This window comes from Staurois parvus, unplaced genomic scaffold, assembly GCF_062004578.1.
Source record: "Staurois parvus isolate SC_StPar_1 unplaced genomic scaffold, SC_StPar_1.0 ptg000901l, whole genome shotgun sequence".
Lineage (NCBI taxonomy): Eukaryota > Metazoa > Chordata > Amphibia > Anura > Ranidae > Staurois > Staurois parvus.
Genome location: NW_028318697.1, coordinates 58,304 through 78,080, shown reverse-complemented (window position 1 = coordinate 78,080; position 19,777 = coordinate 58,304). Strand labels below are relative to the sequence as shown.

The following is a 19,777-nucleotide window of genomic DNA, read 5'->3' as shown; positions in this document are numbered from 1 at the left end:
CTATGCCTGTCACCCCCAAACTGATACCTGTCCCCTGTGCACCCCAATATACCCCTGTGTACTATACCTGTCACCCCCAAACCAATACCTGTCCCCTGTGTACCCCAATATACCCCTGTGTACTATGCCTGTCCCCCTGTGTACCCCAATATACCCCTGTGTACTATGCCTGTCCCCTGTGCACCCCAATATACCCCTGTGTACTATGCCTGTCCCCTGTGTACCCCAATATACCCGTGTACTATGCCTGTCCCCTGTGCACCCCAATATACCCCTGTGTACTATACCTGTCACCCCCAGACCGATACCTGTCCCCTGTGTACCCCAATATACCCCTGTGTACTATACCTGTCACCCCCAAACCGATACCTGTCCCTGTGTACCCCAATATACCTGTATACTATAACCATCACCCCCAAACCGATACCTGTCCCCTGTGTTCCCCAATATACCCCTGTGTACTATGCCTGTCACTCCCAGACTGATTCCTGTCCCCCGTGCACCCCAATATACCACTGTGTACTATAACCATCACCCCTGACCTAATACCTGCCCCCCTTGTCCCCCAATATACCCTAACGGAGATCCCCCAACCATCTGATACTTGTTCTGTACCCCAATACACCCCCATCTCCTATGTACCATAACCATCACCCAGGACCATCACCTACCCCACCATGTACCAAATATACACTTACCCCCCCAATCTGATACCTCCCCCCAACATACATCTGTCCCAAGTGTACCATCACCGTCACCCCTTCTGTATACATGAAGAGGAACAAATCGATGGATCCCAACCCCCCCCCCCCCCCAACATGAAGATCCATATAATGTCTGGATGGCTTGTCGTGTAACTGGTGTAGAGCGCCCCCTGTAGGAGAGGCTTGGTATGACGGGTCGTCTGACTGCTTCGTCTCCTGTGGGTGGAGCTTCGCGTGCTGTCAGGACCTCGGCTAGATATGGCATTAATACCACAGGGGGAATTATCAGGCAGGAAACAGGCGGCAAGCCGCTCCCTGGGGGGTGAAGCAAATGTGCGGTCACAGGGCGAGCAAAGTGCAAGGCACAGAACGACAAGGCACCTGAGACCCCGACACTCAACACTCCACCTCTGACCCCGACACTCAACCCTCCCACCTATCTGACCCCGACACTCAACCCTCCGCCTATCTGACCCCGACGCTCAACCCTCCACCTATCTGACCCCGACGCTCAACCCTCCGCCTATCTGACCCCGACGCTCAACCCTCCGCCTATCTGACCCCCGACACCGAACCCTCCGCCTATCTGACCCCGACACTCAACCCTCCGCCTATCTGACCCCGACGCTCAACCCTCCGCCTATCTGACCCCGACACCGAACCCTCCGCCTATCTGACCCCGACATCCAACCCTCCGCCTATCTGACCCCGACATCCAACCTCCGCCTATCTGACCCCGACATTCAACCCTCCGCCTATCTGACCCCGACACCCAATCCTCCACCTATCTGACCCCGACACCCAACCCTCCACCTATCTGACCCCAACACCCAACCCTCCACCTATCTGACCCCAACACCCAACCCTCCACCTATCTGACCCCGACACCCAACCCTCCACCTGTCTGACCCCCAACACCCAACCCTCCACCTATCTGACCCCAACACCCAACCTTCCTCTTTCCTGACTGCAACACTCAACCTAACCCCCAACCTGACTCCAACAATCAATCCCTCAACCCAAACAGATGCCATGGAGCCAATCTGTAAAACTGAACCTGTGACCGACATGAAAGACCACATGAAAACTGCCGCAAGAGCCCCCCATAGCGGTTTATGTACCGACTCGGCAAGAACCATCCCGGGAAGGAATTGTAGAGATCAGCCGTGCTCCTGGGGGGTCACCCAAAAAACGAAGCACCCTAAACGCAGGCTGGGAACCTCGGTCTGGAACCTTGGGCCACCTGCAAGGAAATCCTGGGCATGCCAACAGCTCACCTATGGCCATGGCATGCCGCGGGAGTGCTACGGGGCCCGTCCCTGGACGTATTGCAACTTACACAGGACGTATCTGGATACATCAAACTGCTGTGTCAGCAAATAGCGTCCCATGTTGCCAGGGAGACAGGGAGAAAACAAGGGGCCAATTAACGCGTGGGGCCCGATCAGACCTAGTCATGTCCCTCAGAGTGGCCCGTACAGGCCAAGACGATTCGCCCCATGTGTGCTGGACCTCCTTGCATTTCAAGGAGCGGTCTCCTGGAGTGGGTCAGAAGGTCCCCATGCCTCGTACTCACAGGCACTGCGGTGTAGCGAGTAGCTCCTGTCCCTTTAAGTCATTCCTGGCCGGCTGAAAACAGGAAGTTTAGGGTGTCCCAGCAAGGAGGTGGAGGAGGAGGTGGGGCCCTCAGCTGACTGCAGCCTCTTTATAGCTGGGAGCCACTGACTCATCCCAGGGAGATTCCCGGGTGTCGTGAAGTGTGGCGGGCAGCAGGGGGCGGCGCGGAGGCCGTATAGAGTGGCGCACCATCAATAATGCATCCTGCAGGACCTTGTCCTTAAAATTAAATCTTAATTATTGACAAGGCCATTGTCTGCGGCAGAGGTGAGAGCGCGAGCAACCCGAGACCCCAGGGCGCTGGGCAGAAGAGCTCACAATCTAACGGAGGTGGAGGTGACAGCGCGAGCAACCCGAGACCCCGGGACACCGGACAGAACAGCTCACAATCTAACGGAGGTGAGAGCGTGAGCAACCCGAGACCCCCGGAACGCCGGGCAGAAGAGCTTGCAATCTAACGGAGGTGGAGGTGAGAGCGCGAGCAACCCGAGACCCCAGGACACCGGACAGAAGAGCTCGCAATCTAACGGAGACTGAGGTGAGAGCGTGAGGAACCGGAGACCCCCGGAACGCCGGGCAGAAGAGCTCGCAATCTAACGGAGACGGAGGTGAGAGCTCTTCTGCCCGGAGTCCCTGGGGTCTCGGGTTCCTCACGCTTTCACCTCCGCCTCCATTAGATTGCAAGCTCTTCTGCCCGGCGTCCCCTGGGGTCCCAGGTTCTTTGCGCTCTCATCTCCACCTCCGTTAGATTGCGAGCTCCTCTTCCCGGCGTCCCGGGGGTCTCGGGTTCCTCACGCTCTCACCTCCGCCTCCATTAGATTGCGAGCTCTTTTGCCCGGCGTCCCAGGGGTCTCAGGTCTTCACGCTCTCACCTCTGTTAGATTGCGAGCTCTTCTGCTTGGCGTCCCGGGGGGCTCGGGTTCCTCACATTCTCACCTCAACCTCCATTAGATTGCGAGCGTTCTGCCCGGCATCCCCTGGGTCTCGGGTTCCTCACGTTCTCACCTCCGTTAGATTGCTAGCTCTTCTGCCCGGTGTCCCGTGGGTCTCGGGTTCCTCTTGCTCTCACCTCCACCTCCGTTAGATTGCGAGCTCTTCTGCCCGGCGTCCCGTGGGTCTCGGGTTCCTCGCGCTCTCACCTCCGTTAGATTGCAAGCTCTTCTGCCTGGCATCCCGGGGGGCTCGGGTTCCTCACTCTCTCACCTCCATTTCTGTTAGATTGCGAGCTCTTCTGCCTGGCATCCCGTGGGTCTCGGGTTCCTCACGCTCTCACCTCCGTTAGATTGCAAGCTCTTCTGCCTGGCATCCCGGGGGGCTCGGGTTCCTCACTCTCTCACCTCCATTTCTGTTAGATTGCGAGCTCTTCTGGGCTGCGTTTCTATAGTGGCGACAATACGGAACACTGACCGCATTGTCAATATCGCATCGATCGCCGGATAGTCCGCTGTAGCCGCACAACGCGGACGCGCCATCGCGAATGTGCTTTATTGATCCCATCTTTTTATTTTTTTTTTGGAGCTGGACAACCATTCGCCGCTTTGGAATTCGACCTCTGCCTCTGTTAGATTGCGAGCTCTTCTGCCCGCGTCCCAGGGGTCTCGGGTTCCTCACGCTCTCACCTCCGTTAGATTGCAAGCTCTTCTGCCCGGCCTCCCGGGGGTCTCGGGTTCCTCAAGCTCTCACCTCCGTTAGATTGCAAGCTCTTCTGCCCGGCGTCCCGGGGAGTCTCGGGTTCCTCAAGCTCTCACCTCCATTAGATTGCAAGCTCTTCTGCCCGGCGTCCCAGGGGTCTCGGGTTCCTCGCGCTCTCACCTCAGTCTCCATTAGATTGCGAGCTCTTCTGCCCGGCATCCTGGGGGGGTCTCGGGTTCCTCACGCTCTCTCCTCAGTCTCCGTTAGATTGCGAGCTCTTCTGCCCGGCATCCTGGGGGGGTCTCGGGTTCCTCACGCTCTCTCCTCAGTCTCCGTTAGATTGCGAGCTCTTCTGCCTGGCGTCCCGGGGGTCTCGGGTTCCTCAAGCTCTCACCTCCGTTAGATTGCGAGCCCTTCTGCCCGGTGTCCCAGGGGTCTCGGGTTCCTCGCGCTCTCACCTCTGTTAGATTGCAAGCTCTTCTGCCCAGCGTCCCAGGGGTCTCGGGTTCCTCACGCTCTCGCCTCAGTCTCCGTTAGATTGCAAGCTCTTCTGCCTGGCGTCCTGGGGATCTCGGGTTCCTCAAGCTCTCACCTCCGTTAGATTGCGAGCTCTTCTGCCCGGCGTCCCGGGGAGTCTCCAGTTCCTCGCGCTCTCACCTCTGTTAGATTGCAAGCTCTTCTGCCCAGCGTCCCAGGGGTCTCGGGTTCCTCACGCTCTCACCTTCGTCTCCGTTGGATTGCGAGCTCTTCTGCCCGGCGTCCCAGGGGTCTCGGGTTCCTCTAGCTCTCACTTCCGTTAGATTGCGAGCTCTTCTGCCCGGCGTCCCAGGGAGTCTCCGGTTCCTTGCGCTCTCACCTCTGTTAGATTGCAAGCTCTTCTGCCCAGCGTCCCGGGGATCTCGGGTTCCTCAAGCTCTCACCTCTGTTAGATTGCAAGCTCTTCTGCCCGGCGTCCCAGGGGTCTCGGGTTCCTCATGCTCTCACCTCCATCTCTGTTAGATTGCAAGCTCTTCTGCTTGACATCCTGGGGGTCTCAGGTTCCTCATGCTCTCACCTCCGTCTCTGTTAGATTGCGAGCTCTTCTGCCCGGCCTCCCGGGGGTCTCGGGTTCCTCAAGCTCTCACCTCCGTTAGATTGCAAGCTCTTCTGCCCGGCCTCCCGGGGGTCTCGGGTTCCTCAAGCTCTCACCTCCGTTAGATTGCAAGCTCTTCTGCCCGGCGTCCCGGGGAGTCTCGGGTTCCTCAAGCTCTCACCTCCATTAGATTGCAAGCTCTTCTGCCCGGCGTCCCAGGGGTCTCGGGTTCCTCGCGCTCTCACCTCAGTCTCCATTAGATTGCGAGCTCTTCTGCCCGGCATCCTGGGGGGGTCTCGGGTTCCTCACGCTCTCTCCTCAGTCTCCGTTAGATTGCGAGCTCTTCTGCCTGGCGTCCCGGGGGTCTCGGGTTCCTCAAGCTCTCACCTCCGTTAGATTGCGAGCTCTTCTGCCCGGCGTCCCAGGGGTCTCGGGTTCCTCGCGCTCTCACCTCTGTTAGATTGCAAGCTCTTCTGCCCAGCGTCCCAGGGGTCTCGGGTTCCTCACGCTCTCGCCTCAGTCTCCGTTAGATTGCAAGCTCTTCTGCCTGGCGTCCTGGGGATCTCGGGTTCCTCAAGCTCTCACCTCCGTTAGATTGCGAGCTCTTCTGCCCGGCGTCCCGGGGAGTCTCCAGTTCCTCGCGCTCTCACCTCTGTTAGATTGCAAGCTCTTCTGCCCAGCGTCCCAGGGGTCTCGGGTTCCTCACGCTCTCACCTTCGTCTCCGTTGGATTGCGAGCTCTTCTGCCCGGCGTCCCAGGGGTCTCGGGTTCCTCATGCTCTCACTTCCGTTAGATTGCGAGCTCTTCTGCCCGGCGTCCCAGGGAGTCTCCGGTTCCTTGCACTCTCACCTCTGTTAGATTGCAAGCTCTTCTGCCCAGCGTCCCGGGGATCTCGGGTTCCTCAAGCTCTCACCTCTGTTAGATTGCAAGCTCTTCTGCCCGGCGTCCCAGGGGTCTCGGGTTCCTCATGCTCTCACCTCCATCTCTGTTAGATTGCAAGCTCTTCTGCTTGACATCCTGGGGGTCTCAGGTTCCTCATGCTCTCACCTCCGTCTCTGTTAGATTGCAAGCTCTTCTGCCCGGCCTCCCGGGGGTCTCGGGTTCCTCAAGCTCTCACCTCCGTTAGATTGCAAGCTCTTCTGCCCGGCCTCCCGGGGGTCTCGGGTTCCTCAAGCTCTCACCTCCGTTAGATTGCAAGCTCTTCTGCCCGGCGTCCCGGGGAGTCTCGGGTTCCTCAAGCTCTCACCTCCATTAGATTGCAAGCTCTTCTGCCCGGCGTCCCAGGGGTCTCGGGTTCCTCGCGCTCTCACCTCAGTCTCCATTAGATTGCGAGCTCTTCTGCCCGGCATCCTGGGGGGGTCTCGGGTTCCTCACGCTCTCTCCTCAGTCTCCGTTAGATTGCGAGCTCTTCTGCCCGGCATCCTGGGGGGGTCTCGGGTTCCTCACGCTCTCTCCTCAGTCTCCGTTAGATTGCGAGCTCTTCTGCCTGGCGTCCCGGGGGTCTCGGGTTCCTCAAGCTCTCACCTCCGTTAGATTGCGAGCCCTTCTGCCCGGTGTCCCAGGGGTCTCGGGTTCCTCAAGCTCTCACCTCTGTTAGATTGCAAGCTCTTCTGCCCGGCGTCCCGGGGAGTCTCCAGTTCCTCGCGCTCTCACCTCTGTTAGATTGCAAGCTCTTCTGCCCAGCGTCCCAGGGGTCTCGGGTTCCTCACGCTCTCACCTTCGTCTCCGTTGGATTGCGAGCTCTTCTGCCCGGCGTCCCAGGGGTCTGGGGTTCCTCTAGCTCTCACTTCCGTTAGATTGCGAGCTGTTCTGCCCAGCGTCCCAGGGAGTCTCCGGTTCCTTGCGCTCTCATCTCTGTTAGATTGCAAGCTCTTCTGCCCAGCGTCCCAGGGGTCTCGGGTTCCTCACGCTCTCACCTCAGTCTCCGTTAGATTGCAAGCTCTTCTGCCCAGCGTCCCGGGGATCTCGGGTTCCTCAAGCTCTCACCTCTGTTAGATTGCAAGCTCTTCTGCCCGGCGTCCCAGGGGTCTCGGGTTCCTCATGCTCTCACCTCCATCTCTGTTAGATTGCAAGCTCTTCTGCTCGACATCCTGGGGGTCTCAGGTTCCTCATGCTCTCACCTCCGTCTCTGTTAGATTGCGAGCTCTTCTGTCCGGCCTCCCGGGGGTCTCGGGTTCAGTTCACACTATAGAAACGCAGTCCAGATGCGTTTTTGCGTGCGTATTTTTGAAACCCGTATGTTTTTTTTATGCATTCCAGTTCATTTTTTCTTCTTTTTCTCTGAGGGCCGGTTCACACTCCATGCATTTCAGTTGTTTTTTTTTCTGCATCCAAAACGCACCGGTGCGTTCCGGTCGCAAAAAAAAAAAGTAGAGCCAGCTGCATTTTTCCTGCACAGAACTGTACTGGAAGGCGGTAAAACGCATAAAAACGCACCGGAACGCACCAAAAACGCACATGTTCCTAATTAAATTGAAGAAAAAGAGAGGGGAAATGAACCTGAATGCATAAAAAAGGCGCTGGGATGCGACTCAAAATTTTGTTTCATTATTTCGGATTTGTTTAACCTCTTGACGCCGGCCGAATGCAAATGTGCGGCCTCCCGGCGCCTGGGCCCAGATACCAAGCGGCGCACATTTGCGTTCTATTAAGAAAAGACATATGAGTGCGCGCCCTGCACGCTCCCAGCACACATGTGCAGTACTCACGGAAAGGTCCCGATCTCCTCTTTCAATCGGGACCTTTCCCGATCATGTGACCGCCGTGACACGTCACATGACTCTAAACCCTGCCCCACCTCCCGGCCCTTTAAGGGTTTCAGAAGCCGGGCCGGCGCCAAGGGGTTAAGTTCCTCCCTATACATCCAAATCTCCGAATAACGAAACCTTTGTTCCGTATCTCGATTGGGAACGGACCGAACTGCGTGGGTCTAGAGCGCGTGCAACAACCTCCCAACTACTGGAAAAGCAAGCGGTTGACCACGCATGTGCAATGCCAGTCATGGGCAGCTGCGGCAATGGGGGCAGAGGGCGGGTGCAAGGCGGTGCACCCATTCTATGTTATGCATTAGCAGTGGGTGAGGGGGCGCCGTTCCACTCTGGCGGTTGAACGAATGTGTCCCGGGACTGGGCTCCATCCTCTGACCCGCACATCAGTGCTGAGTCCTGCAGGGACGTTGGGGTCAGACGCAGGGGAGGACTGGCAACTCATGGGGCCCCCGGGCAATAGGGGATCATGGGGCCCCTGTGTCCTTGCCCACACTCAAAGCACACCCAAATAAGCCTGTAAAAAGGTACCAAGGGCATTTCATGGGGCCCCCTACTGACCCTGGGCCCTCGGGCAGTGAATGAGTGCTCTAATGGTCAGTCTACCCCTGGGTCGGAGAAGGGAACCGCATAGTGCAATGGGGGAGCACAGGACCCTGACGCTCCTGGAAGTGTCAAATGCTTGGCAACTTGACCGAGACTGGAATGGAGGTGACCACCAGAGGTGACCACCAGAGGTGACCATCACGGTTCTTCTAATACAGGGGCCCGCTCTTTGAATTTTTTTAGGGAGCTAGAAGGGTCCCGTTAAATGTGATACTTGGGATCATGGTATGGAAGATCTCGTTGGGATTTGCGACTCATTAGATATACCCGAGCATTACTTGTGGTTCCTAGCATAGGGGCCCGATTCCCAGCATGCTCGCTGTTATGTAAACAGTTCAATCAGGCACCATGAGTAATCAGCTGATAGGAAAACAAAGAGCAGATCCCTAACACGGCTCATTAACAACAGGTGACTGGCATCTCAGAAGGTTCTCCACATGTCAGGAGTCCGGTTTCTGTGGTCTCCGGGGTGATGTGCCAGAAGTCCACAATGAAGGTATGGAAATGAGAATGGGCGACACCTGATAAGGACAGACCTCATTGTTTGGGATGTAACAGATACCCTGGAGGAGAACATGAAAAGGAGACCAGCGGTGGAGCCGACCAAAGGTGAGCAGTCGTCACCATCTGCTGCAGAGGAACGGCCACTGGATCCAGTCTGGTGAGTCCAAAACACTGGCAGCCGGCAATGCCGAGACGTACGCCAAAGCTAAGATAATCCTAATGTCTTCTTTTTCATCTAACACCAGATTGTTTCTTTTCTTTTCTCCGCGTAAGTAACAGCGCTTTCTTTTATGTGTCTTTGTTTGGATCCCTCTCGTATGTTGGGTCCTTTCTTGTAGAAGCCAACCACAACTGATGGTCATCTATCTAACACCACGTTTTCTCCTCTTTTCTTTTCTCCATTAACATTGTAACTCTTTATTTTATGTGTCTTTGGTTTCTTCATGTATGTTGGGTCCGTACTTGTAGAAGCCAACCATAACTGGTGCTCAGAACTTCTGCTCATTATCTGACCATCCATCCATTTGTCTGTCACCTATCCATCCATCATACTATACTTCTAAAGACCTTACCCTTGCATCCATCTAACACCAACCTTTCTCCTCTCTTCTGTTTTCAGTGTACGTAACAGCTCTTTCTTTTATGTGTCTTTGGATTCCTTTCGTATGTTGGGTCCTTTCTTGTACAAGCCAACCACAACTGATGGTCATCCATCTAACACCAACTTTTCTCCTCTTTTCTCCATTCACATTACAAGTCTTTATTTTATGTGTCTTTGTTTGGATTCCCCACATATATTGGGTCTTTGCTTGTAGACAGCCAACCATAACTGGTGCTCAGAACTTCTGCTCATTATCTGACCATTCATTAATTTCTCCATTTGTCTGTCCACCTATCCATCCATCATACTATACTTCTAATGACGTTATCCTTGCATCCATCTAACACCAACCTTTCTCCTCTCCTCTCTTCTTTTCTCCGTGGACATAATAGCTCTTTATTTTTTGTGTCTTTGTCTGGATTCCTCTGGTATGTTGGGTCCTTTCCTGTAGAAGCCAACCACAACTGATAGTCATCCACCTAACCCCAACTTTTCTCCTCTTTTCTTTTCTCCATTAACACTACAACACTTTATATATATGTCTTTGTTTGGATTCCTCACTTATGTTGGGTCTTTGCTTGTAGACATCCAACCATAACTGATGCTCAGAACTTCTGCTTATTATCTGACCATCCATCCATTTCTCCATTTGTCTATCCACCTATCCATCCATCATACTATACTTCTAATGACCTTATCCTTGCATCCATCTAACACCAACCTTTCTCCTCTCTTCTGTTTTCAGTGTACGTAACAGCTCTTTCTTTTATGTGTCTTTGGATTCCTCTCGTATGTTGGGTCCTTTCTTGTACAAGCCAACCACAACTGATGGTCATCCATCTAACACCAACTTTTCTCCTCTTTTCTCCATTCACATTACAAGTCTTTATTTTATGTGTCTTTGTTTGGATTCCCCACATATATTGGGTCTTTGCTTGTAGACAGCCAACCATAACTGGTGCTCAGAACTTCTGCTCATTATCTGACCATTCATTAATTTCTCCATTTGTCTGTCCACCTATCCATCCATCATACTATACTTCTAATGACGTTATCCTTGCATCCATCTAACACCAACCTTTCTCCTCTCCTCTCTTCTTTTCTCCGTGGACATAATAGCTCTTTATTTTTTGTGTCTTTGTTTGGATTCCTCTGGTATGTTGGGTCCTTTCCTGTAGAAGCCAACCACAACTGATAGTCATCCACCTAACCCCAACTTTTCTCCTCTTTTCTTTTCTCCATTAACACTACAACACTTTATATATATGTCTTTGTTTGGATTCCTCACTTATGTTGGGTCTTTGCTTGTAGACATCCAACCATAACTGATGCTCAGAACTTCTGCTTATTATCTGACCATCCATCCATTTCTCCATTTGTCTGTCCACCTATCCATCCATCATACTATACTTCTAATGACCTTATCCTTGCATCCATCTAACACCAACCTTTCTCCTCTCTTCTGTTTTCAGTGTACGTAACAGCTCTTTCTTTTATGTGTCTTTGGATTCCTCTCGTATGTTGGGTCCTTTCTTGTACAAGCCAACCACAACTGATGGTCATCCATCTAACACCAACTTTTCTCCTCTTTTCTCCATTCACATTACAAGTCTTTATTTTATGTGTCTTTGTTTGGATTCCCCACATATATTGGGTCTTTGCTTGTAGACAGCCAACCATAACTGGTGCTCAGAACTTCTGCTCATTATCTGACCATTCATTAATTTCTCCATTTGTCTGTCCACCTATCCATCCATCATACTATACTTCTAATGACGTTATCCTTGCATCCATCTAACACCAACCTTTCTCCTCTCCTCTCTTCTTTTCTCCGTGGACATAGCTCTTTATTTTTTGTGTCTTTGTTTGGATTCCTCTGGTATGTTGGGTCTTTTCCTGTAGAAGCCAAGCGCAACTGATAGTCATCCACCTAACACCAACTTTTCTCCTCTTTTCTTTTCTCCATTAACACTACAACACTTTATATATGTGTCTTTGTTTGGATTCTTCACGTATGTTGGGTCTTTGCTTATAGACATCCAACCATAACTGGTGCTCAGAACTTCTGCTCATTATCTGACCATCCATCCATTTCTCCATTTGTCTGTCCACCTATCCATCCATCATACTATACTTCTAATGACCTTATCCTTGCATCCATCTAACACCAACCTTTCTCCTCTTCTTTTCTCTGTGGACATAAGAGCTTTTTATTTTATGTGTCTTTGTTTGGATTCTTCTTGTATGTTGGGTCCTTTCTTGTACAAGCCAACCACAACTGATAGTCATCCACCTAACACCAACTTTTCTCCTCTTTTCTTTTCTCCATTAACATTACAACTCTTTCTTTTATGTGTCTGTTTGGATTCTTCACGTATATTGAGTCTTTGCTTATAGACAGCCAACCATAACTGGTGATCACAACTTCTGCTCACTATCTGACCATCCATTTCATTATATGCCTGTCCACCTATCTATCCATCATACTATTCTTCTAAAGACCTTATCCTTGCATGCATCTAACACCAACCTTCTCCTCTCTTCTTTTCTCCGTGGAAATAACAGCTCTTTATTTTATGTGTCTTTGTTTGGATTCCTCTGGTATGTTGGGTCCTTTCTTGTAGAAACCAACCACAACTGATAGTCAACCATCTAACACCAACTTTTCTCCTATTTTTTATCTCCATTAACAGTACAACTCTTTTTTTTACGTGTCTTTGTTTGAAATCCTCACCTATGTTGAGTTATTGTTTGTAGACAGCCAACCATAACTGGTGCTCAGAACTTCTAATCATTATCTGACCATCCATCCAATCCTCCATTAATCTGTCCACCTGTCAATCCATCATACAATGTTTCTCCAAATGACCTTATCCTGGCAGCCATCTCACATCAGCATTTCTCGACTTCTTTTCTCCATTTACATCACAACTCTTTTGTGCCTTTGGTTGGATTCCTCACGTATGTTGGGTCTGTGCTTGTGGACGGCCAACCATAACTGATGGTAAGAATTTCCACTCATCATCTGACCATCTATCCAGTTCTCCGTCTGTTTCTCCATCCATCCGTCATTCAATGCTTCTCTAAATGACGTTATCCTGGCATCCATTTAATGCCAACCTTTCTCCTCTTTTCCTTTCTACATTTACATCACAACTCTTCATTTTATGTATCTTTGATTTCATTCCGCACATATGGTTGGTCGTTGCTTGTAGACAGCCAACTGGTGCTCAGAACTTCTGCTCATCATCTGACCATCTATCCAGTTCTCCATCTGTTCATCCACCTATCCATCTATCATACTATACTTTTCCAAATGACCTTACCCTGACCCTGTCATCCATCTAACACCAACCTTTCTCCTCTATTCTTTTCTCGATGTACACAACAGCTCTTTATTTTACGTGTCTTTGGATTCCTCACTCTTGTTGGGTCTTTGCTTGTAGACGGCCAACCACAACTGACAAAACATCTGCTTATCATCTGGCCATCTCTCCCGTTTTCCACCTGTTTCTCCATCCATCCTCCCGTCCATCCATCGTACAATGTGTCTCCAAATGACCTTATCCTGGCATCCATCCAAGCATTCTCCTCTTTTCTTTTCTCACTGTACATAACAGTTCTTTATTTTATGTGTTTTTGCTTGGATCCCTCACATATATTGGGTCTTTGCTTGTAGATGGCCAACCATAACTGGTGGTTAGAACTTCTGCTCATTATCTGAACATCTATCCAGTTCTCCGTCTGTTTATCCACCCATTCATTCATCATACTATGTTTCTCCAAATCACCTTATCCTGGCATCCATCTAACACCAACTTTTCTTTTCTTTTCTCCGTGGACATAATAGCTCTTTATTTTTTGTGTCTTTGTTTTGATTTCTCTTGTATGTTGGGTCCTTTCCTGTAGAAGCCAACCACAACTGATAGTCATCCACCTAACACCAACCTTTCTCCTCTTTTCTTTTCTCCATTAACACTACAACACTTTATATATGTGTCTTTGTTTGGATTCCTCACATATGTTGGGTCTTGCTTGTAGGCAGCCAATCACAACTGATGGTCAGAACTTCTGCTCATTATCTGACCATCTATCTAGTTATCACTCTGTCCAACTATTCATCTATCTTCTTCTGCTTCTGCAAATGTCCTCTCTCTCCCGTAAAACACCAAACTCTGTCTTTGAAGGTATGAAGGTCTCGTTTCTCCAGGTCACGGAGTAGTTAGTTAGTAGTAGTAGTTATTCACATTCTACTGAACTTGTTATTTAAAGCTGGAGATGTTTCATTGCACATCAACCGATCCAACCTTTGGGCAAACTTTTTTTGTCCTGTAAACCAATATTCATAACTTCTTTCTATTTTCTCACCAAAATGGCTCAATATCCTTGGGTCCCATTTGTTGGGAACATTTTGTTCCCCTCTGACTGAAAACTTCATCCGAAGTGTCAATGTTCTTAAATTCCGCCGTTCCACCAAACATTCAAATAACTGTAATTCGGTCCTCATCAACAAACCACCACCCACCAATATAAACCTCCTTAATTCTCCTGTTCGTTCTGTAAGACCACAACCATGTCTCTAGTCCTCAGCGCCTTTCTGGTTCATTGCCACATGTCCTCAACCAACTTGTTCTGGTTTAGGGATCTTCGTACTCCTCCATCTGAATAAAACATATATTTTGCTCTATCATGTTTAGATAATCAGTCGCAGTTAGAACTTCCAGTTTCTGATCTTTGGTGGTACACCCATCCAACCTTTGACTCGTCCACTTGTCCTCTGACCTAACCATCCCAAGATGCCAAAACTGGAAAGGGCCATGGATACGCGTATAAGGACCATAACTCATGCACATTGAGCAAGAAGGAACTGAAGGAAATGGTTTCTTATCCTATGTGTTTAGTTGTTGGGTTCTTTTTGGGCCATCCATTAATCGTTCATAGAGAGACACATAAAACTGTTGTTCTGAATGTCTTCTTATTGATCGTACAATCATACGACATGTCTCTAGTCCTCAGCATCTTCCTGGTTCATTGCCACATGTCCTCAACCAACTTGTTCTGGTTTTGGGATCTTCGTACTCCTCCATCTGAATAAAACATATCTTTTGCTCTATCATGTTTAGATAATCAGTCACAATTAGAACTTCCAGCTTCTGATCATTGGTGGTACACCCATCCAGCCTTTGACTCATCGACTTTTCCTCTGACCTAACCATCCCAAGATGTCAAAACTGGAAAGGGCCATGGATACGCTTATCGATGTCTTCCACACATATTCCGCTCGGGAAGGTGACAAGCACAAACTGTGCAAGAGGGAACTGAAAGATCTTCTACAGAACGAGCTTGGAGAGTATCTTGAGGTGAGACACAATTGGATGGGGCGTGTACAGCTGGGCAATCATTTGGGTTAATTTGTTTTTGAAAAACGTTGCAATACCTGGATATTGAGTTAATGATTCTAAAGCAAGTCCCACACACAATCTTTGAGTCACAAGCCTACAGAATTAAATCTAGGTCTAATGTAGACAGGCAGGGACCGGGCAGAGGTGGAAAAAGATTGGTTGGTTAAAAATATGTCTTCCTTCTCTAGGAGCAGAAAGACGCCACCTCTGTGGACAAGATCCTGAAGGAACTGGACGAGAACGGAGATGGGGAGGTGGACTTTCAGGAGTTTGTCATCTTGGTGGCCTCTCTGACCGTGGCCTGCAACACCGTCTTCTGCGAGAACAGCTGAGCCACTCCGACTGTTCATTACCGTGGAGCCTCTTGTACAAAGGCCGATGTCTCAATAAACTCGTCATTTATCCTTTAAGTGGTTCTGCGTTTGATTTCTGACTAAATATAGCTATGATGTATTAATGACTATAATTCAATTCACATTCCTGAGTATCAGGGTGTCATTGTTCTGGTCACCCAAGTATCAGGGTGTCATTGTTCTGGTCACCCAAGTGTCAGGGTGTCATTGTTCTGGTCACCCAAGTATCAGGGTGTCATTGTTCTGGTCACCCAAGTGTCAGGGTGTCATTGTTCTGGTCACCCAAGTGTCAGGGTGTCATTGTTTTGGGAGCCCCAAGTGTCAGGGTGTCAATGTTTTGGGAGCCCCAAGTGTCAGGGTGTCATTGTTCTGGTCACCCAAGTGTCAGGGTGTCATTGTTCTGGGACCCCCAAGTGTCAGGGTGTCATTGTTCTGGGACCCCCAAGTGTCAGGGTGTCATTGTTCTGGGACCCCCAAGTGTCAGGGTGTCATTGTTCTGGGAGCCCTACGTGTCAGGATTTCATTGTTCTGGGACCCCCAAGTGTCAGGGTGTCATTGTTCTGGGAACCCAAGTGTCAGGGTTTAATTGTTCTACACCTCCAAGTGTCAGGGTGTCATAGTTCTAGGAGCCCCAACTGTCAGGGTGTCATTGTTCTGGACCCTCAAGTGTCAGGGTGTCATTGCTCTGGGAGCCCCAAGTGTCAGGGTGTCATTGTTCTGCATCTGCAAGTGTCAGGGTGTTATGGTTCTGGCCCCCCAAGTGTCAGGGTGTTATTGTCCTGGACCCCCAAGTGTCAGGGTGTTATTGTTCTGGACCCCCAAGTGTCAGTGTGTTATTGTTCTGGACCCTCAAGTGTCAGGGTGTTAGTTTTCTGGGACCCCCAAGTGTAAGGGTGTCATTGTTCTGGCCCCTCTATGTCAGGGTGTCATTGTTCTGGCCCCTCTATGTCAGGGTGTCATTGTTCTGAGACCCCCAAGTGTCAGGGTGTCGATATTCTGGGAGCCCCAAGTGTCAGGGTGTCATTTTTCTGGGACCCCCAAGTGTCAAGATGTCATTATACTGGACCCTCGAGTGTCAGGATGCCATTTTTCTGAGACCCCCAAGTGTCAGTGTTTCATTGTTCTGGCCCCCCAAGTGTCAGGGTGTCATTGTTCTGGGAGCCCCAAGTGTCAGGGTGTCATTGTATTGGACCCTCGAGTGTCAGGATGCCATTGTTCTGGGACCCCCAAGTGTAAGTGTGTCATTGTTCTGGGATCCCCAAGTGTCAGTGTTTCATTGTTCTGGCCCCCCAAGTGTCAGTGTGTCATTGTTCTGGTTTGATCCAACCACCGTCAACATTTGCCTCAATACGGTTCATACCACTATGGTGAGTGGATTAAGGTGACTGAGTTGCCCATGTGGATATCAATACTGAGGTACAGTATGTTCCCAAAATTCATTTGAACCGAGGAACCCACTTGGATAAGCGGTGAAACCTTTTCAGCATTCCAAAAAAAGTCCTTTAGAGTTCTTCATCTCTAAGTAACAAACAACGGCTCACTACCTAGATGTGTAGTTAGTTTAGGATCCCCCATAAGTTAGGTCTTCTAGTCCGAAATTTAAAGCCACAGATAGAGCTTCCAGTATCTACTCCTTTCTCCATACAGTCACCCAGCTGTCCATCAGTCCATATTTCCTTCAGTTTTTGGCTGTAGGGTAGCCCGCCCAGATTGAATTGTATAACTTTTCACTTGGTCTTTCCCTAAATTCGGTGGGGTTGTGATTTCTCGCTGCTGCCAGTAGGTGTCACTGGAGCCAATGGCCATAGTAAAAAATGTAAATTCTCCAGGTCTGTTCACTGATCATTCACCGCTATCAATGGTATGAGATTTCCTAAGTTATGATTATTTTTATTTCCTTCAGTCAGCCCAGTAGGAAGTTCTTGGCCGCTGGTGCATTCTGGGTGAGGATATAAATATTTGGGGCAGACCTTGTGCTCTCTCTCTCTTTTGCCCCAGGCTGGGGAGTTGCTGCTGATTTGGACTATTAGGCCTGTAACGGAACCGGACCCAAACTGCACTTGGCTATTTCCGTTAGACTCCCGCTTCCCTGTCCGAACACAGATCCCCGGACCCCACCGCTGATCATGCAGGAAATAGACAGCACCAGACTCTTCTGAAGACAGGAAGTCAACTGCTTTATTTTAACACAAACACAAGATATATACACAGGGCGGGGAAATACAACCAGGAACAGGAAACGCATCAGCAGGCCGACCCATCAGGGGGAAGGGCTGCTGGTAACACCCCCCACCAAACCAAGACACACAATAGAACAAAGGGATACATTACCTGGCAGTAGACAATAGGGGAACACATACATCCCATAATAGTTTGCTGGCCAGCAAAACACAATAGAACAATGGGATGCAGCACATGGCAGTGAACAATGGACAACCACATGGCAGTGAACAATGGACAACCACATGGCAGTGAACAATGGACAACCCCCCACACCAATACACAATATCAGGACAGACCACCCTGTACCCCTAACAGGCACAGGGCGGGTTACACATAAGAGGAACAACAGGGTCCCCCCACCCCCAAAAGTCACTCCCGTCACAAGGCCCAATAGCCTAACACTTGCTTTGAATTTGGAGATAGGCCTGAAATGGTCCTGGAACTGTCCTGCCAGTCAAAGGGTGGGGTGCCAAGATTGAGTCCCAGGAGGAAGACCTTGCTGGAGAAAGCCAGAGGAGCTTGGGGAGGATGTACAGAGCCTCAGAAACTGAAAGAAAAGTCTGTGCACCTTTTGGATGCCATTTACCATGTTGCTGGGTTGACCTCAAGGTACCGACACTGTGAAGCTGGACGACACATATCCGGAGAGCCTGTAAGTGATCTGTTTGGTCTCTGGGACCCTCACCTCCTTGTGTGTTATCCAATATATCTCCTAAAAGATAGAAGTGACCGGTTCCCAATGTTCTTCTAAAATGTCCCCCATTTTAGCCATGGACTCAGCCCTGGGGTGACAGGCTTGCCCACCCCTGTCTCTGGAGGTGTCACCATGCCTCTGGGGGTCCAACACTATTTTGTCCTTTAACCCAGAATTCATATCTCCTGCCTTTTTTTCCCACCACAGTGGCTCATTATCCTATGTTCCCCCTACAGTAATAAACTGCATCTAAAGCGTCAATGGCCCACCCACCAAACATCCAATCATGTCACAGCCCAAGATGTGGACTTTGCTCCTCCATGCAGCTGCTTCCTTTGAGAGAGGAGTGAGGAGGGACCCCATCTTGGCAGTTGGTTCTTAGCCACTGGCTACTCCCAGATCACTCCACAGATACGGAAGAGGGAACTGGAGAGTGAACGAGCCAACCAGAGCTGGGCTACAACTCCCAGAATTCCAAGCGTACAACTGTGCAGTGACGTCATGACCTTCGGCTCCGCCCTACGTGTTTCGTCAGCTATAACATCACATGGGGCGTTTGGATACCCGGAATTCTTGGAGTTGTGGTTTCTGTATAGGACGCTGTATACAGCCAATGTATGTAAGTATTTTTAACTGTTTTACTAAAACTGTTACATTTGGACATGTGCAGAACGAAAAAAAAAGTGTTTTGTGTTGTTTCGGATCAATTCGGTAAGTTACTAATGTCGTTTAGTGGCAATTGTAACTGAATTAATTTTGTTTATTTGTTTTCTACAAGGAATCAAATTTTTCCAATGGATTCAAAGTATTTGAATCAAATTCGAATCAAAAATATCAAAGTAATCCAAATTGTTTGTGAACAATAGCTGGTTCTATTCTATTTGAAATTTAGAAGACGACTATATTCTTTCTATTTTATTCTAATCTATTCTATTCTATTTCTTTGTATTCTATTCTTTTATTTGCTACTCTATTCTTTTGTTTTCTAATCTCTTTTATTCGATTATTTTCTGAATTCGAATTTCGGAAGATGGCTATATTCTTTTTCTTTTGTTCTGTTCTATTATTTTCTATTCTATACTTTTCTATTCTTTTATATTTTTTGCTAATCTATTCTATTTTTTTTTTTTATTCTATTATTTTCTTTTCAGTTTATTCTGTTTTATTCTTTTTGAAATTCGAATTCGGAATACAACTATATTTTAACCAGGGGCAGACTGACAACTCATGGGGCCCCCGGGCGATAGGGGATCATGGGGCCCCTGTGTCCTTGCCCAAACTCAAAAAAGCCTATGAAAAAGGTACCAGGGGCATCTCATGGGGCCCCCTACTGGGGCCCCCGGGCAATAGGGGATCATGGGGCCCCTGTGTCCTTGCCCAAACTCAAAAAAGCCTATGATAAAAGGTACCAGGGACATCTCATGGGGCCCCCTACTGGGGTCCCCGGGCAATAGGGGATAATGGGGCCCCTGTGTCCTTGCCCAAACTCAAAAAAGCCTATGAAAAAGGTACCTGGGGCATCTCATGGGGCCCCCTACTGACCCCGGGCCCTCGGGCAGTGCCCGAGTTTCCAAATGGTCAGTCCGCCCCTGATTCTAACACTA

The 19,777-nt window shown here is 49.7% G+C and overlaps 1 protein-coding gene across 2 annotated transcripts; it reads left to right on the top strand.

Annotated features, from left to right (window-relative positions):
* The first annotated feature begins 8,538 nt into the window (after window positions 1-8,538).
* On the top strand, window positions 8,539-15,313 carry LOC149442220 (protein S100-A1-like). 2 transcript variants are annotated; one of them, XM_089656362.1, is made up of 3 exons: window positions 8,539-8,892; window positions 14,625-14,861; window positions 15,092-15,313. In XM_089656362.1, exons 2-3 carry the CDS (start codon window positions 14,724-14,726, stop codon window positions 15,233-15,235), a joined length of 282 nt encoding a protein of 93 aa, XP_089512488.1. In that variant the 5' UTR covers window positions 8,539-8,892; window positions 14,625-14,723; the 3' UTR covers window positions 15,236-15,313. The 2 variants fall into 2 exon arrangements, with proteins under 2 accessions (XP_089512488.1, XP_089512487.1); XM_089656361.1 differs by lacking the exon at window positions 8,539-8,892 and adding an exon at window positions 8,901-9,057.
* Window positions 15,314-19,777: the final 4,464 nt, after the last annotated feature.